A 22,984-nucleotide genomic window follows, 5' to 3' on the forward strand; every position below is an offset into this window, starting at 1 on the left:
GGATAACTTGCCCCCCTGAATAACTTGACTATCAACGTGAAGCTAAATATATCACGTTATTTATTCAGAAAAACGTATAACAGAAATAAATGATGTCGCAATGACTGCGTGTTTTAAACTGCAGCCCTGGTTAATTATCTGAAAAGGGATTCTTGTTCCAGAAATCCAGGACGACGTTTGCTTAACTTGTCCTGCGTAAAATATAAAGGACTCTAAAATGATTTCCAATAATTATCCAAATAAAAAAGCATCATTATCACGTTGCCTTTCTCTTTACCATTGCTGCATATCACCAGGGGTTTGAGAAGAGTATGACAGGTCTTTGTTGCTGAACAGAAATCAGTGGCAATTCAGTGAAGGAGAACTCCTCCTACCCAATTATCCAAACTGGGCAGGCTTTTACTCCCTTCACAAATAGAACAGAGCGCTGAAATCCAGGCAGTTCCAACCTGACCTTCAAGCACTTGGAACCCCTAAACGAAATCAGGGACTGCAGAAAAATACCGACCCGTATTATTAGTGTTTGTTCCACGATTGTTTAGTTGGTTGCCTTATTATCTGGACTACACTTTTGTGCAAGCGCATTACCAAAAGTGGGCAGCAATCTCTATGCCGCGAGTTTGTTTTTGTTCTTTGCATTTTTTGTTAACAGTTTTAAGTTGTACTCATACTTGCAAAAGTAAAAGTAAGCATCTGTGTGTATATCTCTTGCTGTAGATATTTTTGGATGATCGTCTAATACTCTTGGGTGTATATGGAAGTTGTGGGGTGCAGGGCAGAAGAAAACACTTGCACATTCCGTCCATCAGCCATGCTTTTCCATGGAATCTCCGGGGATCATATCCAAGGAATCATGGAGGAGATGGAAAGGAGATCTAAATCAGAATCTCGCCTGGTCAAGGGGGTCCAAATGAACGTAAGGGAAACGGTAAGGACAAAATTAAAACAACGAATTATCTTCAAACACTTAAACAAACGAGTCTTCTTTAGTTTTACGACGCCCTTGGTGGGTATAAGGAAAAGCACTGTGTTTACTATGAAGTTTTTTTTTTTTTTTTCTGGTTGAGTTCAGGTTAAATGTGTATATTGGTCAAATACACGTATTCAAGTAACTTGCTCAATAATGTGTTATTATATTAATTATTTTTATTGCCCGTTATTTAAGACGACAACATTACATGCATTGTTACATCTTGTGCAAAATTTTAAATATAAGGCCGATCTATATTTTGTAACTTTTTTTTTTTTAACTTACCTTTAAAAAATATTTGAAACCGTTATTGTATTAACAAATACACACACCGCATATTTGATAACAATTCTCACCAAAAAAAAAAAGTTTGTAAAACGCACTAACGGTCAGTTATAATGTAATATGTGTATTGTGTAATAAACCTTGACTAATACCGTCAGTATTGTATTCACAGGCCTGATAAAATGCGTTATACCCAGTTAAAACACAGAGACGAAGTGAATGTTTGATACATTTCGTAGTTTGTAACCTTGTCAGTTATTTAGCCAAATGGACATACAATAAATCATATTTTCAGAGTTACCAATACCCAGAAAACTAATAGGAAGCCGTTTCCAAAAAAAAAAGTATCAAATATTGTAAAATACTGTTAATATAATGTAAATAAAATGAATACATAGCTTAAATGTATCTGCTTAACATTTTTATTTTGGAAAGTCATATTCTATTAGGGTGAACAAACTTTTGTGTTTAATAAAACAGTAGCCCAACTTTCGACTGTGTTAAAAACGATTCGGTCATTTCGGAAAACGGTCTATGACCTATATTATTTTACAGTGCTAAAGTAAGTTAAATTCTACTTACATTACTCAAAGTTAATTGGCAGACTTCTTTATTATTTTTGAGATCTATACATTATTCGCCTGTCAAGTCTTAAACATTAAAAAAAAAAAAAAAAAAAAAAAAACAGAGGCTCAAAGCAATGACAACAATGAAAAAACGTTAATATTTGAATCCCTTCCAAAAACAATTTCATATTGTTTTCAGAATAATGTTCGTGAATGTAATCCTATTTGGCTGTATAGGCCTACATATATTGTCATGACATTTCGTTGTTAATCGATTATTATTTCCTTATTTATCTATTTAGTGTGTGTGTGTGTGTGTGTATATATCTTTAAAGGTTATCTAAGAACACGGAAAGTAATTTCTTAATTCGTTAGTAATAGCTGAAAACCCATAGCAGTGTATGTTAAAATGCATAATTTGAGCTTCATTGATCAAAAATAACCATTTTCTTTTCCTTGGCAATTGTTTTCAGAGTATGCCCGCTATGAGTCCGGAGAAGCCTGCCTTGTGCGCTGGTTGTGGCGGTAAAATCTCTGACAGATATTATTTACTGGCGGTGGATAAGCAGTGGCACCTTAGGTGCCTGAAGTGCTGTGAATGTAAACTAGCCCTTGAATCTGAACTCACCTGTTTCGCAAAGGATGGCAGCATTTACTGCAAAGAGGATTACTACAGGTAAGCGCATAGAATTATAGTACAGCAAAGTGTCAGCACACGTACAACATTAATTCCAATCCGTATATATATATATATATATATATATATATATATATAGATATATATATATATAATATATATATAATAGTATTTTTAAATTGAAAATTTGGCATTTAAACTGTGTTTATCTATATATGTTTAAAAATGCTTTTGCAAATACAGTGAAATGTAAAGTGAAATGTGTGAAATGAAAAAGGCTATTTAAGATATATTTGCTGTTTCAGAAGGTTCTCCGTGCAGAGATGTGCCCGCTGCCACCTTGGGATCTCGGCCTCGGAAATGGTGATGCGCGCTCGGGACTCGGTGTACCACTTGAGCTGCTTTACTTGTACCACGTGCAACAAGACGCTGACCACGGGAGACCACTTTGGAATGAAAGAAAACCTGGTGTACTGCAGGGTCCACTTCGAGACCCTTCTGCAAGGAGAATACCACCCACAGTTAAACTACACTGAATTAGCTGCCAAAGGAGGGGGGTTGGCACTGCCTTACTTTAACAGCACTGGCACGGTGCAGAAAGGGAGGCCAAGGAAGAGAAAGAGTCCGGCAATGAGAGTAGACATAGCCAATTACAATCCAGGTGGGTAGCACTGCGATTCTTCCACTTGCGGAAGTGAACAGCACAATCCCTTATTTACAAAGACACAAATGCAACAACAAAAAGACATAGATGATTTAAAAAAAAATCCAAGTAAAAAAAAAAAAAAAAAAAAAAAGGCAAGGGTACATATTAAAATGCACTAATAGGCCTGCAAGCACTAAAGCGACAGCGATAAGGCGGAAATGGCAAACCAGCTGTTTATAAATATATAATACATACTGCTATTATTTAATATTCAAAGAAGCCGTATCGTTTTGGCTATTTTTAATTATATATATATATATATATATATATATATATATATAGAGATATAGAGAGAGAGAGAGAGAGAGAGAGAGAGAGAGAGAGAGAGAGAGAGAGAGAGAGAGAGAGAGAGAGAGAGAGAGAGATAAAAAGAGAACAAAACGTAATCATCCCCTAGGTGGTGTGTGTTCAATTAGGAACTTTTATGTATAATTGCATTAATGTATTTGATTGTATTAGTTTTAATATACTTGTTTTCCTATAAGCAGATTACGCATTGTTCAACATAAAAGCACCAACCTAGAACAAAACAGTATACAAAACTAATGTCTCGTCCGCTGAAAAGTAATATTAGTATGCACTCTCTTATATCCTTTACACAGTTAAAAAAAAAAAATATGTCTATTAATAATTCTATTAATAATCTGCCTAACTGCACTAAGCAAATCTGCAAGACCTATGTTATGCACTGTATAGCGCAAATAACTGAATAGGTTTTTCAAACGATAGCGAGCATATCATTTTCATATTCTCATATTTTAAATATTGGATCATTTTTTAATCACTTACACCACGGTAAAAATGGTTGTAACCCACTATAAAAGCATTATTATTTTGGAATATCCTTTTAGCAGTTATAGGGACAACAGTTTATACAATAATTGCAAACAGTCAAGCCATGGAATCTGCTCGTTGAAGTCGTCGTATTTTTTCCCCCAGTTCGTTTCTTTTGTAATCTTTTTTGTAATTATCGCTTGGTCGAGAAAGTTTGGCTTTGTGTGCCAAGTTTCTGCTGTTTGTCCTGAATGCAGTGAAATCGCGGTAATCTGCGTGTTAATTGTTCTGTTTTAATTGAAGGTGACGTAGGAATCCCTGGCTTCCAAACAGTTTTTAATCACCCTCATCAGGTCACCGCAGTTCATATAACTCGAGACGGCCTGCACGAAAATAGCACGTATAATCCCGAATTATGAAAATTATGTTTGTGCTATTTTGCAGCAGGTGTAACACTAACAAAGTAACAAAAACACCATGCTCACAATGTTATTATAAAAAATGTGTTTTAGTTCGTTTGTATATGTTTTACGTTACAGTTTACATGTTGTATTACGCTAATCATAAGGCCTACCATTTGTTTTCTGACTAGATTTACCAATGCACAAATACAACCGTGTATTAAGTATGTTTTTAAAAAGTCCTTCGCGACACGAATACGCCTGGTAGGCTTTATATAAGAACATATATTAACACACACTTGACTTTAATTGAGTTTCATGTTTATTTTTAATGTTAAAAACAGTAAAAACAAACCACAATTGAATTAATAATTGGTTTGCTTTTTTGTATTGCAGTAACCGTCTGCTATACACAAAGAGGGTTCCAAAGTATTCTATAGAACCTTTGGCTTTCTCGTGAACCCTTGTTTATTTGTGTTCTATGAAGAACCAATCCTCTATATTGAACAATACATAGTTCCAGAACCATTGTGTTCAAACATTGAGGGAGTCCCTAGAGTTGTATTGGCTTAAATGGCTCTATTTATAATCCATAATTATGAAGTGTGTAATTATCAACCCCTTAATATGTCTATTTAGAAACATTTGGTTTTGTAATTAACCCGTTATATTGAACCCTCTGTTTGTTGTGCAGGATTTAGGAATGGCTATAGAACGTAAATCAAACTGTAGAACATAGAAGGGCCTGGTAATTTCACACAACTGTTCAAAAGCAGAAACGCAAAAAGGGACATCTTGTTTTAAAATGTACATTTATGTACAGATATTGCTTTTCATTACTTGCATTATGTATGTAAATTATAGGCTTCTATATTTTTATTGCTAAAGAAAAAAAAATAGGACGAGAAGGCATTTTTTATTGTTCATTTTCCACCCATCTTATACATCTATGAGTATGTTTAAATATGAAGACCTATATTTTTAAATAATCGACCAAAACTGTATAATGCAGATTACAAAACAGTGATGCTTGTTTTTAATATTAAAATATTAAAAAATATTAAAATATTAAAATATTAAAAAATGCTATTATTGAAATATAATTAAATATAATGAATTGGTATTTTGATTGATTATTGTACACATATATTTGTTGCATACACAACATTACACATATTTGTAAGATATTACAGTATCTTGTTTTAAATTATTATTTTAAAACGTATAATAACAATTTTTTACGTTAAAATGGCCAGACTAAAAATGTTTTGTGCCTTGTTTTTTTATAAGGGTGTTTTTGCTAGCATGGTGCTCTAGGGACCCCTGGTGGCCGCGTTCAGGCTGAAATTAATTAAAGCAAAGACGGCCTCATATCAGCACGGAATCGTTATTTAATTGAGTTTCTAAATAAGCAATCGTTTAAAAAAATGGAGATAGTGTTAAATAACACAGACTAAATATCAGAACTGACAACACTAATACATATAAGTATAGACAATGTTTTGGTGCAACATCAGATCAGTCAATGGAAGATAAACATAAAAGGCCTGTTAAAGAATAAAAAATAAATATATTTTTAATTTCTTCTGATATGTCTACCTTGTTGCAATAAAAGTGATTTATAACTTAACTCAATACAAAATAAAAAAACAATAAGGAAAATAGGTTCATGAGTTTTATGGCAGCATCTTCTCAACAAGGGCCCTTTGTCATTATGGAGCACCAGTAATAGCAAAATACCAAATTGTGATGAGTACACCGTAAAAAAAAAATACAATATTTTTTTTCCATAGAGGCCAAGTTTTCACAGCTGGCCACAAGAAGAGAATTTGAAATCTTTTGCTCTTTTAAAAATATATCTCATAAAGAATGAATTGCTCGAATTGCTTTGACCCTTTTCGTCTTATAAACACGCATACAGGTCACATTTAGTGCTGGCAGGTGAGTAAGTTCATAAAAAGAGAGTGTTTGCAGGACGCACAACAAGTTTATTTTTGAGACAGATGACTTATGTTTGCATATATACCAAGTGCCCTGAAATTAGTATGTTTTTCATTACATTACACATGAAACACGCAACATAACGCCTCAAAAAAACCCTTCAGTAATTTATTCTGAAATACTATCAGTCCAATTAACATACGTAGATCATATGCAATTAAAATTAAGCTAAACATGCAACCCACTCAGTTTAACTGAGGCCCTCGAGTAAATTAACTCATATGTATTTTATCAGGTTATTGTGCTAGACTGTCTGGAATGAAGTTAAATTGCCCAGCGTCCAGCTGTGATTGTAGAAAATAGCACAATGGGTTATAGTTTTTTGGGGTTTTTTTGTATGCTAGTATGCTAATAAGGTTGAATAACATTCAAATGTCAGTTCTGTTTTTAAATGAAAAGCAGAGCTTACACATGTTTTGTTTACACGTTTTATTGTTATCCCCAAGCAAAAGTGCACCACACTTGGAAAACGCTCGTTTAGCTTCATGGCTCCAGCTCTTTGGAACTCTCTCCCAGCTTTGGTGCGTGACGCTCCCACTGTTCCTCACTTTTAACAAGACCCACTTGTTCTCTCTTGCTTTCCATGCTCTTTAAGCCTGATATCTGCTATTAGCTGCTGTGTTGTTGTTACTATTTCATGTATTTTGCTATAATATCATGTATTATGCATTTTTCACTGTGTTGTATTTGGCATTGTTTTTTTACTGTATATCATGTGTTATAAAAAGTTTTCTGTATTTAAAGTATTATGGATTTTGGTGTTACTGCATCTTGTAAAGCGCTTTGTAATTGTGGTTCACTATGAAAGGCGCTATATAAAATAAAGATTGATTGATTGATTTAAAAAACAAATAATAATAACAGTAATAGTTTATGCAAATCCTCTTACCTCATGGGTCTCTGTTTCATTTACCTGTAAAACTGGTTTCGAGGAGTGGAGAGATTGAGTCAAATAAGAGTTTTAAGCTCATCTAACATTTTTGGTGGAGCAAAATTTTACTTCCAACTATGTAATGTATTATTTAATAATATAGGTAGAAGGTTGATTATGTTAAACACATGTCACAATGTGAACTGCTTATGCCTGGAATAGTGTTTGGTTGTATTCTTATTTTGAGAGCTCTTGTTATTCTCCAATCAGGTTGTAATGAAAATGAGGCTGATCACTTGGACAGAGACCAGCAACCTTACCCCTCCTCCCAGAAGTCCAAGCGCATGCGCACATCTTTCAAGCACAACCAGCTCCGTACTATGAAGTCATATTTTGCCATCAACCACAACCCTGACGCTAAAGACTTGAAACAACTGGCCCAGAAAACTGGGCTAACCAAAAGAGTTCTCCAGGTAAGCATGTCCTCAATTAGAATTTCACTGTTACTTTTTACCTTTCTGTTATTTACATAATCTTTGTTTTGTATCAGGACCCATTCCATTGGTTGTATTAGAGGTAATGCAGGTGGAGTAGGAGAGGAAAACTGTTTTATTGTCAGGGCATTGTTGTGTAGGTGTGTATGCAACCCACTGCTTGTATCCAAACAGTGCCATTAACCGGTTCTGTTCAACAGATTAAGGATTTGGCATTGCCCCAAGTATCAATATGCACTCAATGATGAGTTCTAAACATTTCCAAAACAGAATGCCTTTTTTTCAGCACAGTTTAAAATGTATTACCATTATTAACCATTTTACAGTATTTATGTTTGATTGGCGGAGGCAGCTTAAAGTGATTTTTTTTTATTGCTAGTTGATTCCTACCCATTAATCTGTGTCGCAATCAGTCCCCCAGTTCTGTATGTGACAAAGTACATAATGCCATCTACTCTTTTACCTGTGGTACAACCTGTAGCAAGACAACTGTGGTTTTAATTAGATACAACAAATAATTGCAATTTAAAACAAATAGCTAAACAAATAAAGAAGAAGTAAAGAAAAGTAAAGAAATCAATTGGGATTGGTTTGCAGGTTTGGTTCCAAAACGCAAGAGCCAAATTCAGAAGGAACGTTTTGCGACAGGAGAATGGGGGTGTTGATAAAGCTGATGGCACTTCACTACCACCTCCACCCTCGTCAGACAGCGGCGCATTAACTCCACCCAGCACTGCAACCACTTTAACAGACCTGACCAATCCCACAATCACTGTAGTGACTTCAGTGACCTCTAGTCTGGACAGCCACGAATCCGGGAGCCCCTCACAAACTACCTTAACAAACCTATTCTAACAGTTTACAAGACATTATAAATGACCAGACAGATCGTGGGAGAACAAACAAACAAACAAACAAACAAACAAACGAAAATCTTGATGTGTAGCATTTGCAACCACTTGGCAGCTGAGTTTCTAGCTAATGTGTTCAAAACTTTTTATTTTGCATTGAGGAATTTCACCATTCTAGGCAGTTGTTTAAAGTAATCATGAGTTTATTTATTCCAATTTTAAAAATCCTGCTGCAGCACAAAAGTACATGTTTTATTTATTGTTTTAATTTTTTTTATGAACACAAATAACACGAATTGACAGATATTAATATATAATTTTTTTCATACCCCACATTAAATCCCATCATTATGTGCTAGATTTGTCATAACTTAATCATTTCCTTTATGGAAATAAGTAAAATATGTATTTGTGAAATGTTTAGCAAACTTTCAAAATTAACTTAAGGAGAGATTTTTTTTTATTTATTTTTTTCCTCTTATATTGAGTTTCATTGGATTGTAAAAAAATGTAAAATCAGCAAAATAGAACCTTTAAAACTATTGTATGGTAAATACTGCCTACGTATTTATGTAAAATAATAACATATTGTAAAAGGTAGCAATAGATCATTGTGAAGTACAAAGTTGTACACAGTATTTTCAGTTAATAGATATGCTGCAAATAACAAAAGTCCTGAAAATCTAAAATGACAATATTCCTGAACTCAAAAGCCAGGTGGATGCTGACCTCAATCTATGTTTTGTTTTGTCATACTCCAGTTTACTGTAGCGGGAAGCTAACAGGATTATTGAGATCTGTACAGTGGTAATTGTTCATCTGGTAATCTTGATACATTGTATGAGATGTGTCAAATTCCAATACTGAAAAAATCTGGACCTCCATTTTTTATTGTTTTAAACTAAAATCAGACAAAGGGGAGTGGTATTCTTAGTTGATTGTTCTAGCACTTTTACCAATTCAGGCCTCAGTGCCTAAATACAATGGTAATGTGGTGCAACCTCATTACAGATTTCCAGTACATGTTGTCGAAGTGTAATTGAACATTGACAACACTGCCCAATACAAAATGCATTATTATTAGATATGTTGCTCAGGGTGTTAGAAACTTACTGTTGTAAAAAAAGGATCTAGAACTGAAAAGACACTATGAACCCATTCTCACATGTCAATTGAAATTGAAATAAGCCAGTGGAATAATATCATTCACGCCCTCTTAACTTTATCAAAAACACATTTTCATTTCATTACGGACATTTGCCACTGAACAGACCAAAAACATGTTTCTTCTGGCTGAAAGCTAAAGAAAACTATTGCTTGTTTAAAGACTTTTTTTTTTTTTTTTTTTTTTTTTTTTTTTGAAAGTGTCAAAAAGTTGTTCTTTCACAGAACAAAAATGGTACTATAGATCTACTTGCAGTAGATGCCTAACTCAGTTCTACTATGTGCCTTATGCTATAACTTGGGAGACAGTTTGTGAAAATCAGGATATGTATGTTGTTTGTTAACTGATTCACATCCTTTTAACGCCTTGCTAGTTTTGTACTGTTTTACTTCTTATTTCTGAAGATCTTTTTATGGTAAATCTTGTTGAAAGGGGTCAGAGATGTTATAGAAAGCAGCTGTGCACTCTTTCAATTATAGTTGATGAATCTTATATATTGATCTTCGTGTTTATAGTACAGTAAGTGGTCTAACAAGATTGTTCATGTTTCTTTGTTTCTTGATAAAGATGGTGTATAGAAGCTATTTCCCCTTAAATATTTATGGACCAAACAGTTGTGATATATCTTATTAAATTTGTGTGAATAAAATACTTTGTTTTTAATGAGTTTTATTTTGTATTATATTTTAAATCAAAAAAAAGTGTTGTGTTTATTCAAGAATGTGTGGTACTTTACACAGTGTTTCTTTTTTCAGTGACATCATCAGATTGAATATCATTCAGTATCCGAATGCTCAATGCAAATTGTTTACATCATTTTTTTTTATTCCTTTTTTATTTGTTTACAAAGTAATGCCCCACTGATTTGCAAATGAAACCCTATAGAAAATCAATACCAAACAGATAATTGTAGGTAGGTGTTAATGCATGAAAATGACTTCAGCTAATAAACTCAACAAATGCTGGCAGGCATATATTTTATAACAAATACAACTAAGCAGTACAATAAATGCAGACCCCCCCTAAAAACCAGGTTGCTCTGTAGTTTAATAAATTGTTACTATGATTTCTTTCAGGGAGAACAAATCTTGGGGCATTACAGCCACACTTCCCGGCGTTTGAAAATTCCCTAAAGTATAAAAAGAAGGGGAAAACTTTGATCGGAATTCCTCAGCATGAAGACAAAGACATTATTAGGTTATGATAATTGCATATTTAAAACCTTTGAGCCAAAAAATGTAAAAGAGACTTTTCAAATACCATTTCCTGAATGTTTGAACGTATGAAGGAAAAAAAAAACTGTACTTTGATCTGTTCTCACATAAATGTAAAACAAGATACCACCTTTATTTGTATTGGAATGAAATTCATATCATTCCTTTTTCAACATATATATATATATATATAGATATATATATATATATATATATATATTATATATATTATATATATATATAAAACAAACAGAGTCTCCAACCTGGGAGTAACCAGCTGGGGTAACTGCCCTTTTCAAAGAAAGCACATCCACAATTAAAAAAAAGCACAATCTTCATTTGACAGAAACACTTGTAGAAATCCATTCACATTTATTCCATCAGCTTGCTAAAAAGTATTTGTCATGAATGTCATCTTTGTAACGCATAGCCTCTAGACATTGCAGCGCTCTTTCACTGGAAATTGGCTGTATTTAAACAAACACACAAAGAATGAAAATAAATGAACAGGACTCATAATTTGCATGCACTTTGTTAGCATTTCCTAAGATGTGTAAGTTTCTGTATGATGCCCTCTTTTTGATGTCAACTGTAAAATAAACATTCATCAGAAATTGTTAGCTTCATCAATGTCAATAGTGCATTCTATTTGAAGACACATGTAGGTGCTCAGAAGAATTATCTAAATGTTTCAATACTTTTTAAAGGTACTTGCTGTTTCCAGCCCATTGCATAGAAAAATATTTGTAAGTCATTAAAAAAAAAGAAAGAAAAAGCTATGTAGCCCACTATATTATTGCCAAACTGTCTATGCAATTAGTGGAGCCATTGGATTATTTTCAGTACTCTTTAATCTTGCAAATCAACATTAAACAGCATAGCATCATTCGAGAATGTAGTACATGCATGGTCATTTGACAAGCCTCATTAAAAAATGGTGGACAAAAAGAAAAATCAATGGAACTCATCCCAGACATTTATAGCTTGTTTGACTGGCCCCCACGCTGACTTGGTTGAAAGTCACATGCACTGAACACATGCCTTTATTGTGTTGCTCTAAGAAGAATGCTTAATAGAACAATGCTTTCAGATACTGTGAGTTGGCTACCATGCATTATTACAATGTATTGTATATACCTGGTTGGAGGGCCTGCACAGAGAACAAACAGTTTAAATGGGGACAACATTTATAAGTGTTAAAAGCACCACAATCTGTGTTGCATAACAAAATAAAACATAGACATTTTGTTGTCTTGACAGAATTTAAATGTATACATTTTGTGTGATCATAGTATGTATTAATGAGTTTATCAATGTATTATGAGAAGCGATATGGTATCTCTTACAGTTTGTCCAACTACATAAAATATAGTAACATAGAAAAAACAACAACATCCACCTGGCATAAAACACACTGTTATCTATTTTCTTCATCTTAGAATCTGTAACCTGTTTCAGACACGTTATTTATTCAAAATTTAATTCAACAGGTAGACATGGACTACTATGCCTTTGACAAGGATCACTGGGCGAATGTTTCAATGCAGCCTTTTACACATGATTATATTTTCATAACATACATTACTGGCAAGTGATATATTAATTAACTTCTATGAAACTATTCTAGCTGAAATTTTACATTCATGTTCTTTGCCTGTTCATGTCTGGAAGAATCCATTGTTGTCTACAACAATTGTATATGAAGACTACAGGTACATTTTTATTATTGGATCTATGTTAATAACTAAAACATTAATCAAAATAATAGCTATAAACATTATGTTAAATTAACATTAAGAGCAATAGCTATAGGGGATACACACATAAATCTAATGCAAATGCAGTGCAAATAAAATATTTAACCACAAAAGCCAGATCTAGTTTTATACTTTATAAATGTTTTAAAATGAAATCTAAACTTGTACTCACATTTAAATTCTAATTTAAAAAAAGATATATATTTATATATTTTAATATATATATATATATATATATATATATATATATATATATATATATATATATATATATATATATATATATATATATATATATAAATTAATTCAATAGCTTTGCTCTGTTAACTTAGCTCTCTAAAATTGTAATTAATGTTATTCTTTAATATTTTAATTGTCATATTTAACTGAAAACTGTGTATTTGTCACATCTATGATTGTGAATAAAGTGACTGATAACCACACAGTTAACTTATTAACATGTTTCGGTTATGCATATTTCAGGTAGTGTGGTGAGGGTAAACAAGGCCACAATCAACAAATCCATGGAAGTTATTTTTAATAGAAATGAAATTACAGAAGTTGACTGTGACATAACTGTTCTATCTGAGACGTGGTATTTGGTTACTTGCAAATCATAAATACACTAACAATTAATTTTTACTGTTAGGTTCACTGTCTGTGGAAAAAAAACAAAAAACAAAACATCCATTACAGGGCTCTGCGTTTTACAAGCATTGATGTTAAAATAATTATTTGCTGAATATCTTTTATTGAAGTACACAAAATACTGGAAAGGTGGAACAATCTTACTAAGTCAATGATGAAGAAAAAAAAAGTGTGAGGCTCATATTCATGAGTGAATATAGTGTATCAGGTAAATAGTGGTATAAAGGTTTTAATAAGAAAATAATTTTTGGACCTGTGACATTATCACTGTGCCATAGCCATGACCAAAAGGTTGAGCATGACGTATTATTGTCATACCACTTTTTCTTAAATATGAAACCATCTTCAACTGTTGTGTTCTGCCATGCTCTTTGATGCACATCATTATGTATTAACATTAGGTAGCTAGAGCAACATTTTTGTCTTACAATAATTTCCATAATATTTAGAAGGCAGTGCACTTTATTTTTTGTTATGGTGCATAGTTCATTTCAAAGTGGTTTCATATTTATATTATATAGCATTGCTAACTTAAAGGGTACTGTTTTTGCTTTGTTTTTTGTAGTCAATAGTCATTCCAGTATGAATTACAATGTATTTCCAGAAGGCATACACAACCTTATGTATACATACTATATTTTTATAGTGTTTTCTTTTGGTCACCATGCATCTGCATTTAGTAATTAGAGACTACAAAAAAAAAAAAAAAAAAAACAGATTGCTCTTAACACTATGGTTCAGGTCTGGCTTGCAGTGGACTTTCTTAGCATACTGTATGAAAAAAAAATCTGAAAAGTTTATTATATAAATTCTGATCACAGCTGATGAAAATCTTGCCTTCTGATTGACTGTCTGCTGTATTGTATGTTTAATAAAGGACACCTTCACGACAAACACAACTTCAAAGGTGGCACTCCATGTGGATAAATGTTTGATTACTGTGGCTACTTGGATATCAGAGAATGTCAAAAACCTATCCCTAAATTTACAGGTGAAAGTATCAAATAACAAAATATATGATAACTGTATGCAGTTTATAATCCTCCTAACACTGCTCAAAATGCTAACCCATTGCTGTCTTTATCATTTGTTACTTGTTTTGTTTTTTTGTACATTATAAAGGCTGTTATAAGGATAGGATATCTTTATTACATAAAAATACAGTGGACATTCATACTACTACAAACCTTAAAAAACATCATATGCGTTTTGGGGTTTTGAAGAACTGTATTGTTTTTAGATAACATAAAAATCGATCCTGCAAACCTCTTTCTAGCTATATCAATTATTCAGCTCACATTTCTTTATGTATTCTGTTAGATAGTACTTTACACATTATATGCCTTAAGGTACTGCAACAGTAAAGTAGAAAAACAATACAAATCACTCTGAAAGAATAGTTTACATGATAAGAAGCTGATGACAGAATTTAACATGGCTCTGTTTTTTTTACAACAGCCAGTTAGGACTGCACGATGATGTCAGGAAAATAAATTGATATTAAACCTCTGCTCCAAACACAAAATTCCTTAGACCTTAACTCAATAAAAATTGTTTATTTTAACTGTGGTTTTCTTTGATTAGAATAAGATATACGTACAAATATTGTGAATTGACAGTTCTCAAAATGATTCAGGGCCAATAAGGAAAGTCCAATGCTTTCAGGTCATGTCTACTATGCAAATGCAATACTTTATTGCTGAGTGGGAAGGAAAGTACTGGGCCACATCATCTCTAATACAACTAACTGACAATGACATGCGGGAATCACCAGATGGAAGCCAGCACATAAAATCATTGTATGGCTGGATTGCCAATATGACAGAATAGCAACAAGTATTAAACCTAATATGATATTCAGTACATAATCCAAGAATCCAAGAGTGAGTGAAATATGTTTCTGTTGTTTGTCACCCTGGAGTACAAACATGGTGTACATTCATTGCATTGTGGTACAGATTTGGCTTCATAAAACAATATTCTTGCAACAGTGAACCCCTAGAATTTTTCTTGACCCTAATTACTCTGGTGCTAGTTATTGGATAGTTCATAAATGTTTGTGTTATTGTTGCTGTTGAGAACTTTAAGACCACAGTTCAAAAGTTCAAGAGCTAATGGAGACCAAGTCATGAATCTTGAAGTACAGCTCATAAAAAAACCTAGAACCAAACAATAAAGTAATATAGTTCATGTATGCTTTCAAGATATATACATTACATATATATATATATATATATATATATATATATATATTATATATATATATATATATATATATATATATATATATATATATACACACACACACACACACACACACACACACACGATGAATTAATTCTGCTTTTCAATACATTAGTTGGGGATGATGGAAAGTTCAAAATCATGAATAAGGCATTTTACTTTGCCCAAGGCTGGATTAAAAAAAAAATTCAATAAACAGTAAATTATGAGCAACAATGATGTGTAGAAGTCTGGACTGGCAGACACAAAAAAAAAATGAAACATAGAACATAGAGAGACAAGCATCAAATAATAATTTTCTGTGAAGAGCGTGTTGTCAACTATCAATTGGTTTACTGTGAATGATCAATATGTTCGGTGTCAAAGCATAAGTACACTGAAAATCAACAGTATTGTATCTAATGTATTTACATTTTCATACACACAAATCACCAATAGAGGTCACTGCTTCTAAAAAAGTTTTTTTTTGTTTGTTTTAATTACATACTGATTAGAATTACATTAAATGCACAAAAGTTGTTTGGTGGGAAAAGCGATTGCTTGCATTGTGGCTTTACTGAATATGTGAGGCATTTTTGTATACACAATAGATGACATTTGGAATTGAGAGAGCTTCGGATGTACATAATTACAAGGGTGTGTCATAGGAACCAAGCATATCATCAAATTTGTCAGAGAAACTCACAATAGACCCTGAGTATGAATTTGTAGCACAACTAATACTAACACAGACATAACACCTATGATCAAGAACTAGGATGTGAAAAACAGCTACTTGGTAACCATCACCTTTAATCCTTTATACCTCATACACCACTGTCATTCTTATGAATCAGGCATTTGACCAAATATAATGTGTTGTCAGTTGACCAAAACCCTGAAATGTTTTAGTTGTCTGCATTGTCCCAATACTTGTTGGAGTGTACATAATACCTGAAGACTTGTTGCATGCTGGTGATGTGAGGTATGTTTCTTTTTCTCCCCTTTGGGGCAATTAGGTTAGTAGGCTTGTAAAAGTGGTAGTGTTCCTGCAAACCAGTTCCCTGCTGTTTACACAGGCCTGTTCCCTTTGTGGGCAGTGCAGTACATACAGTAGTGCTAATGACTTTTTTTATTATTGAAAATTTTTTGCCTTTTCCCCTCTCTGTCTGCTACAGGAGAAGCCATTGCTACAGGTCTTGTCATTAATGGCTAATCCCATGCCAAACAATTCATGTGTCTGCTGTAAGACTACTGTGAAGCACAAAGAGCACATTACAACATATTCAAGCATTTACCACTGTGCTAAGTTTGCACCCTTTTTGTAAAGTGAAAAACAAACTTAATACTACAGAAATAGCAAAGAACAACAATAATTTTAACACTTTACTTTTAAATGGTCCTTGTATTCTTTGTTGGTTTATTGATCATACTATCCATTTCTTGCATTATAAGGAGTTCAATATAAATACAGATGCCAACAGTAGCAGTCATTATGATCCTTATAAACTATGTAACTTTCTTCTCCCTCAACAATCTGTCTTCCCTAGTAATTCTTCCCTTAGAAACCGACATTTTGTAGAGAGTTGGGAACAAGACACATCTTTTGCTGTAAGTCATGTACAGTATGGGTCACTGCATTCCAAACGCAAATCCTGACCCATTACCCTGGGTCAGTACCTCACAATGTGACAATTAGATCATTATACAGCTTGTAAATTAGTGCATCATACTATAATGCCCAAATCAGTTTCCTAACTGCATTATTCTTAGGTATCTGGAGTTTTCGCTGAACCCATGCAAGTGCGTAATGCTGAAAATGACAGGGTTAAATGGTAGTCATCTGTGAATGGTCTTAAGCATATGGATCATTATGAAATGTGTGTAACTTGCATGAACAATCACTGTGCACCATCTCTCGTCTTACTTAACAGTACCATAGCCAGTGCCAAATGTGGTTCTTCCATGGTCACTCTATAATGACTATGTTATGAACTAGTGAACTTTTGGCAAGGGTTCAGAACACTATTGTGATTTTCTGAATGTTTCCAATGACCTACATCAAAGGTACAAGCAGTTTATCTGTAGTGTTATAGTGGAAAGACATATATCCTGAATTAAAAAGTAAAGAACAAGAAGATTCTTAGCTCAATACAATAGACCAGTAATGATGCCAATAAAGCTTAATAAGAGGAAAGAAAATAGTTTGTAAAGAATTACTAAGAATGCCTTTACTGTTTTTTTTATTTTTTTATTTTACAATTCATACATTAGTTTAATGCGGATTGGACAACCTGCTACATAAGGGTTGGATTCTTACTTGTACAACTAATTAATTTTTGAAACCACAGTGGGATATTTAATAGTAACATCATCCACATTTTAAATGGAATGCTAACACAGATGTGATTAACAAGTACATTAATGCCACAATCAGATATAAAAAGGTGTAGATGCTAATTCAAGTTAACTAGGGAACAGCTGGTCTCTGCAGAACAAAGAACCTGCCTCACTTGATTAAACAGAAAATTGAATTAAAATTCAAATGAATTGCTACTGTATCTCCAGACTGAAATAATAACACTGCTGAGAAATTGTTAACACATCACATTTGTAACTACTTGTATTGGGATATACTAGTACAATAACATAGATACAGTGGGTAAAAAAATGTAATTGTTACTATTCACCAGTAAATATTGCATTGTCATTAAAAAATCTCTTGGCAAAGGGCATCAACTGGAATGTCAATAGGGTACATATATGGCTTATACCTGGCAATAACAATAACAAAAGCAGATCGCCAATAATGGGTTACCTTCTAAATACTATTGCTTTAACATTTCAGTGTAATTGACAGATCACTTTTGCTTGCATACAAATGCTGACTGCTTTAGTAGCACACCACAATAACCTTAACAGATCAATTTTAAGATTTTTCCAGATAATCTTGTTTCTGTTCAATGTGCATAATTGAACCTCTAGACACATTTATTTTCAATATCTGCCCTGAGTCTCAGTTGTCGGTTTACACAGTGCAGCACACTCCTACGGGATTTTTACAGGAGAAATGTTTCGCACAATGAAATACAAAGAAAGCATTATTTATGTAACCTCAAAAAAAAAAAAAAAATTGTTCAAAACCAGACGAGGTACCATCAAACATTTTAGGCTGTCCTGGGGACCTTCACTTTTACTATACCCACTTGGCGCTGTAACTTGACTTTTTTCACTACGAATTGAAGCAGTTGTACTATGCTAAAAACGGTAAACAAACAGACAATACGTTAAACTTAGGTCAAAACCTATGATCCACTCTGCGCACAAAATGTTACCGTGCTTACTGGCATAACTCAGACCGAAACGCCGCTGCAGAACAGAGCCCCAACACAAGCGACCTGCGCCCGCCCCTTTCCTCTGGGAATGCTGGGATGTTTACATTACTGGCACTGATTAGAAATGAGGAGTTGTTGAGACACAGTCCTTAAAACAAACCAAAACTTTTCAGCTAACTGCTGAAGCCCACACGTTAACATTTGTTTGCCCGAATGGTAGCCTGCCACGCAGGAGCGGCCCACAAACTTAACCGCAGCCCTTGAAAGAAAAGTAAGAGAAAGAAACCCGCCATCATCAAGACACTGCAGTGAGAACCAAGGCACTTCCTGGTAAGAAATACAGGCAAACTGTTAGATATATGCTTTGCATGATCGGCTTCTTAATACAGCTTTAAATATGTTTTAACAGATGACCGTTACAAAAAAAAAAATTGGCGAGGGCTAAAGTGTCGTAAAAGTTAACCAAATATTGAACCGCCCCAGTCTTTCTTTTTGTCTAGACTGGGTTGCCTTGTTCACTGTCATGGACTTGTAACCAAGAGAAATTGACCAACACGGGTACTGCAGTTGATTGCAGAAAAGAAACTTGACAATTCCACCGCCCCCCACCCCCCCCCCGGCTCCATTTAGCTGTCAGTAAATTCATGCTTGTCCTGCTGGGGCGACCCTGGTGAAAGCAAGTGAGTATCACTTTGTTGGTTTATTTACAGGCCATATGAATGTAAACGTTATGTACAACAACATGTGTTTGTTAAGGGCCCTAAAAATACATCGATTGGACATACGATAATGTACAAATATCTAATCAGATGTTAGTTACATTCAATCACAGTTTTCTTTGTTTTTAAATGACATTTTGTCTGCATTTGCATTTTTGTCAGCCATAACTACAGTTGTGTACGATGAAGTAGACAACTTTTTAAAAGTACTGTTGTAACTAACATGCTAAGCTTGCTCATGTTCTGTTGTAAAGGGTTCTCTGCAATTTGAGCAATGCCAATGACTCATTATTGTGTTTGTTTATATAAAAATAGGGCACCACAAATAGAGGCATGGCAACAGATTCTTGGTGGTAATGTTATTTATACACTACACCTGGTAACTAGGCTTAGACCCACCCCTAGGAAACTAGGGCGAAGACATGCTAAAGCTTTTTTCTCTTTAAGTAAGGTGTTGCAAAAAGATAGTCTGGATGTGCTAAAACAGTTATATATTTACTGTTCTAAGGAAAACTTATACAGTACATACTAGTAAAATTACACCTCCAATAAGAGTTTGATTTGAATCACTACATGTGAGATTTGGGATTTCAATTACCAAACGAACTTTGTCCTATTTCCCCAGTACAGTGCAATACTGTAATCAGCAGGGATAATTAGCTTGGGTTACAGGCCATAGCTTTCCAAATGCCCGAAAGTGGCACTGTGGCCGTTTAATTTCCAGACTGATATTTTACATGTCAGTATGATTGTGTGATCTTAATCTTGGTATTTTTTTATGCAATTGTATAGGGACTGTTAATGTTAGGAGTGTTAGTTAACCAGTTTTATAGTCCTAGAATATCCAACTCTCAAATGCATGTAGGGTTTAATAATAAATAAACAGATAATAAGCAAATCTGATAATCTGGCAGTATTTTGACAACCACCCCAGGAAGATTAACATATACATGTTGGTTTCGCCTGTGACCCAGCCTGTTTTATTTACCTGTAGTTCAGTATTGAGGTGTACTTTATACCCACGGTTCAACATGGAGGAGAAGAATGGTGTGATATACCTTCAGACATGTTTAGCAGTATGAACAAATATTCTAAATGAAATGTTGAACTGAACAACGACAAGGGCATTGAAAGATAACAACATAGCAACTGTAGCATCTAGGCTTTTTTTTTTTTTTTTAAGATAATTTTTTAACAAAAAAATAAATTACATGCAAATACCTCAGTTGAAACTACTGCTGACCTGAGTGATCCAGCCCTACAGTGAGCTTTATTTGCTGGATGTACTATTTATATAATTTATCAAAAGGTTTTTAGGGGTTATACCAAAATACACAAAAGGCACAGTATCTCATTCAGTTTTCTTTTTTGTTTGTTTGTTTGTTTGTTTGTTTTTAATTACTTTTTTGTGTGACAGGATTTTTTTAAACTGTTGCAGAATACCAACATACAAAGTGTCTGCAATATTTCACTGTTGTTGACATTACAAATCAATTACAAATTACGATAAAGTTCTTGTAGAATGAAACATCCTGATAATTGATTTGTAATCAATTATTCTACCTTTTTAAGTACCTAAAATATCCTTTTCTCTTTTCTGTTTTTCTTATATATACTTTTTATTAGAAATTTACAGAAAAGTTACTAATTGAGATTATACTTCTCATTCAGTGAAATCCCAGGAATCAAAAAAAGACCACTAGGTTTTATTGGACAAAATCTGAATTTATATTGTTGATGTATACATTTATGCTGTCTAATTTTATTCAAATATTGTGCATTTACTGCACTATGTTTAAATACAGACTTTTAGAAAAAGAATAGGGCAATATCCTTCTTTTGGCACACAGACTTCCGGTTTTGTAGGAAGTATATTTACATGCACCTTAACTTCATCAGACCACCATGCAAATTTGGTACAGTCCACTAACTATTAAGGCTAGCAGGAAAACCTAGAATGGCTCAAACTACTATTGAGTTAGTTTTTAGTTCCAGACTTATGCAAGGTGGTAGCCAGGATATGGCTTTCATTAGCCCAGTCAATCACAAACTATTGTGTGCTGTAAATACTGTATTTCAGCTTACCTTAACCAAGTTTAAACATATTATGTGTAAAAAAAAAAAAATTAAAAAAAAAAGTGTTTACGGTCACCTCCATTATATCCTCATTGTCGGGGATATGAACCTCTGCAGACTTTAATAAGGACAATTGTGGTTTTGTATGTTAAAGTTATAGTTTGGAAACATATATAAAACCAAAACATTATCAAATTCATATAGTATATATATATAATATATATATATATATACATATGAGGGATATATATAATATATATATATATATATATATACAATATAGTGGTTCTGCATTGACTGTGATATCAGGAGCTGCTCAACAGATCTAGTTGCCTGCCATAGTGTAATATGGGCTGGATAAGCCAAAGGTTCATTATTTTGGTGTTCACCAGCATCATCAAAAGAGGTCGACGGCCTCAACTAACCAGGGGCTGCTGTAGCAGCCCACAAAACGGCTTGTGAGCCACCACCAACAAAACTGAACAGTTTTTAACCCAATAGTCGGGTTGTAATACATGCAAAAGACCAGCGTACTTACAGAAACACACTGGGCAAAGCATAGAGTACAATTATACTGTATTTATTTAAAAAAATGGTAATCTTTGAACAAAGACATTACCGCTATACCGCTGCTATCGTCTTTTCAGTCAACAATCTTAAACCACACAATTCACAATGTAAAACCACGCAGAATTCAAACAGTTACATTTACTAGCTGCCCATTTCTTCTGTGTTTCTCATTAAAAAAAAAAAAAAAAAAAAAAAAAACCTCCAACTTAAAATAAGTGGGCAAATAGTATTTTGAAGGTGCGGGGATTCGCACCAAAAGCAGCTATAACACACAAATGCAGGTTTAATCTATTCCCATTTAACATTACATGTGGTTATTAAATTGAACATTTTGCTCCCAGCAAGGGAAAAAAACAATTCTCAAATTAAAACAAACAATTTATTTAATTTGGCCAACTTCACCTCTGTCGTTCCGCTGGCTCAGCACTTTGCATACAGTTACTGCATAAGCATTGATTGTGTACTTCCACGTGACGTTGGCTGCGCACCTTGGAACTGTTGCCTAACAACCACTGACAGACTGCATGCGGTGTGAGAAAATTATTCAGGCAACAACAACACAGAAGCTGGCTGCGCAAGTGCCGAGGCGGCGGATCTAATTCATATTTTTTTTAAAATGTAATACATTGATAAAGAAACTCAGAGGGGCCGCCACCACACCTCAAATGGGCTGCCATTGGCCCGCGGGCCGCCACTTGCCGACCCCTGATCAAATGCACTG

The 22,984-nt window shown here is 33.8% G+C and overlaps 2 protein-coding genes across 6 annotated transcripts in view; both read left to right on the forward strand.

Annotated features, from left to right (window-relative positions):
• Positions 1 to 308: 308 nt before the first annotated feature.
• LOC121330584 (LIM/homeobox protein Lhx9-like) lies at positions 309 to 11,084 on the forward strand. 3 transcript variants are annotated; one of them, XM_041277203.1, is made up of 5 exons: positions 309 to 928; positions 2,295 to 2,497; positions 2,764 to 3,119; positions 7,482 to 7,684; positions 10,798 to 11,084. In XM_041277203.1, exons 1-5 carry the CDS (start codon positions 755 to 757, stop codon positions 10,852 to 10,854), a joined length of 993 nt encoding a protein of 330 aa, XP_041133137.1. In that variant the 5' UTR covers positions 309 to 754; the 3' UTR covers positions 10,855 to 11,084. The 3 variants fall into 3 exon arrangements, with proteins under 3 accessions (XP_041133137.1, XP_041133136.1, XP_041133135.1); XM_041277202.1 differs by lacking the exon at positions 10,798 to 11,084 and adding an exon at positions 8,303 to 9,904 and having other exon boundaries at positions 311 to 928; positions 2,767 to 3,119; XM_041277201.1 differs by lacking the exon at positions 10,798 to 11,084 and adding an exon at positions 8,303 to 9,904 and having other exon boundaries at positions 399 to 928.
• A 7,877-nt stretch (positions 11,085 to 18,961) lies between these two features.
• The window catches only part of LOC121330962 (serine/threonine-protein kinase Nek7), a 60,016-nt gene continuing 55,993 nt past the window's right edge, over positions 18,962 to 22,984 (forward strand). The window contains exons 1-2 of one of the 3 annotated variants that reach the window (XM_041277987.1): positions 18,962 to 19,228; positions 19,382 to 19,578. The gene's annotated coding sequence lies outside the window, so the exon portion shown is untranslated. The remainder of the gene's footprint in view (positions 19,229 to 19,381; positions 19,579 to 22,984) is intronic. The other 2 variants (XM_041277986.1, XM_041277985.1) reach the window with 2 other exon arrangements.

Source organism: Polyodon spathula, chromosome 18, assembly GCF_017654505.1.
Source record: "Polyodon spathula isolate WHYD16114869_AA chromosome 18, ASM1765450v1, whole genome shotgun sequence".
Taxonomy (NCBI): domain Eukaryota; kingdom Metazoa; phylum Chordata; class Actinopteri; order Acipenseriformes; family Polyodontidae; genus Polyodon; species Polyodon spathula.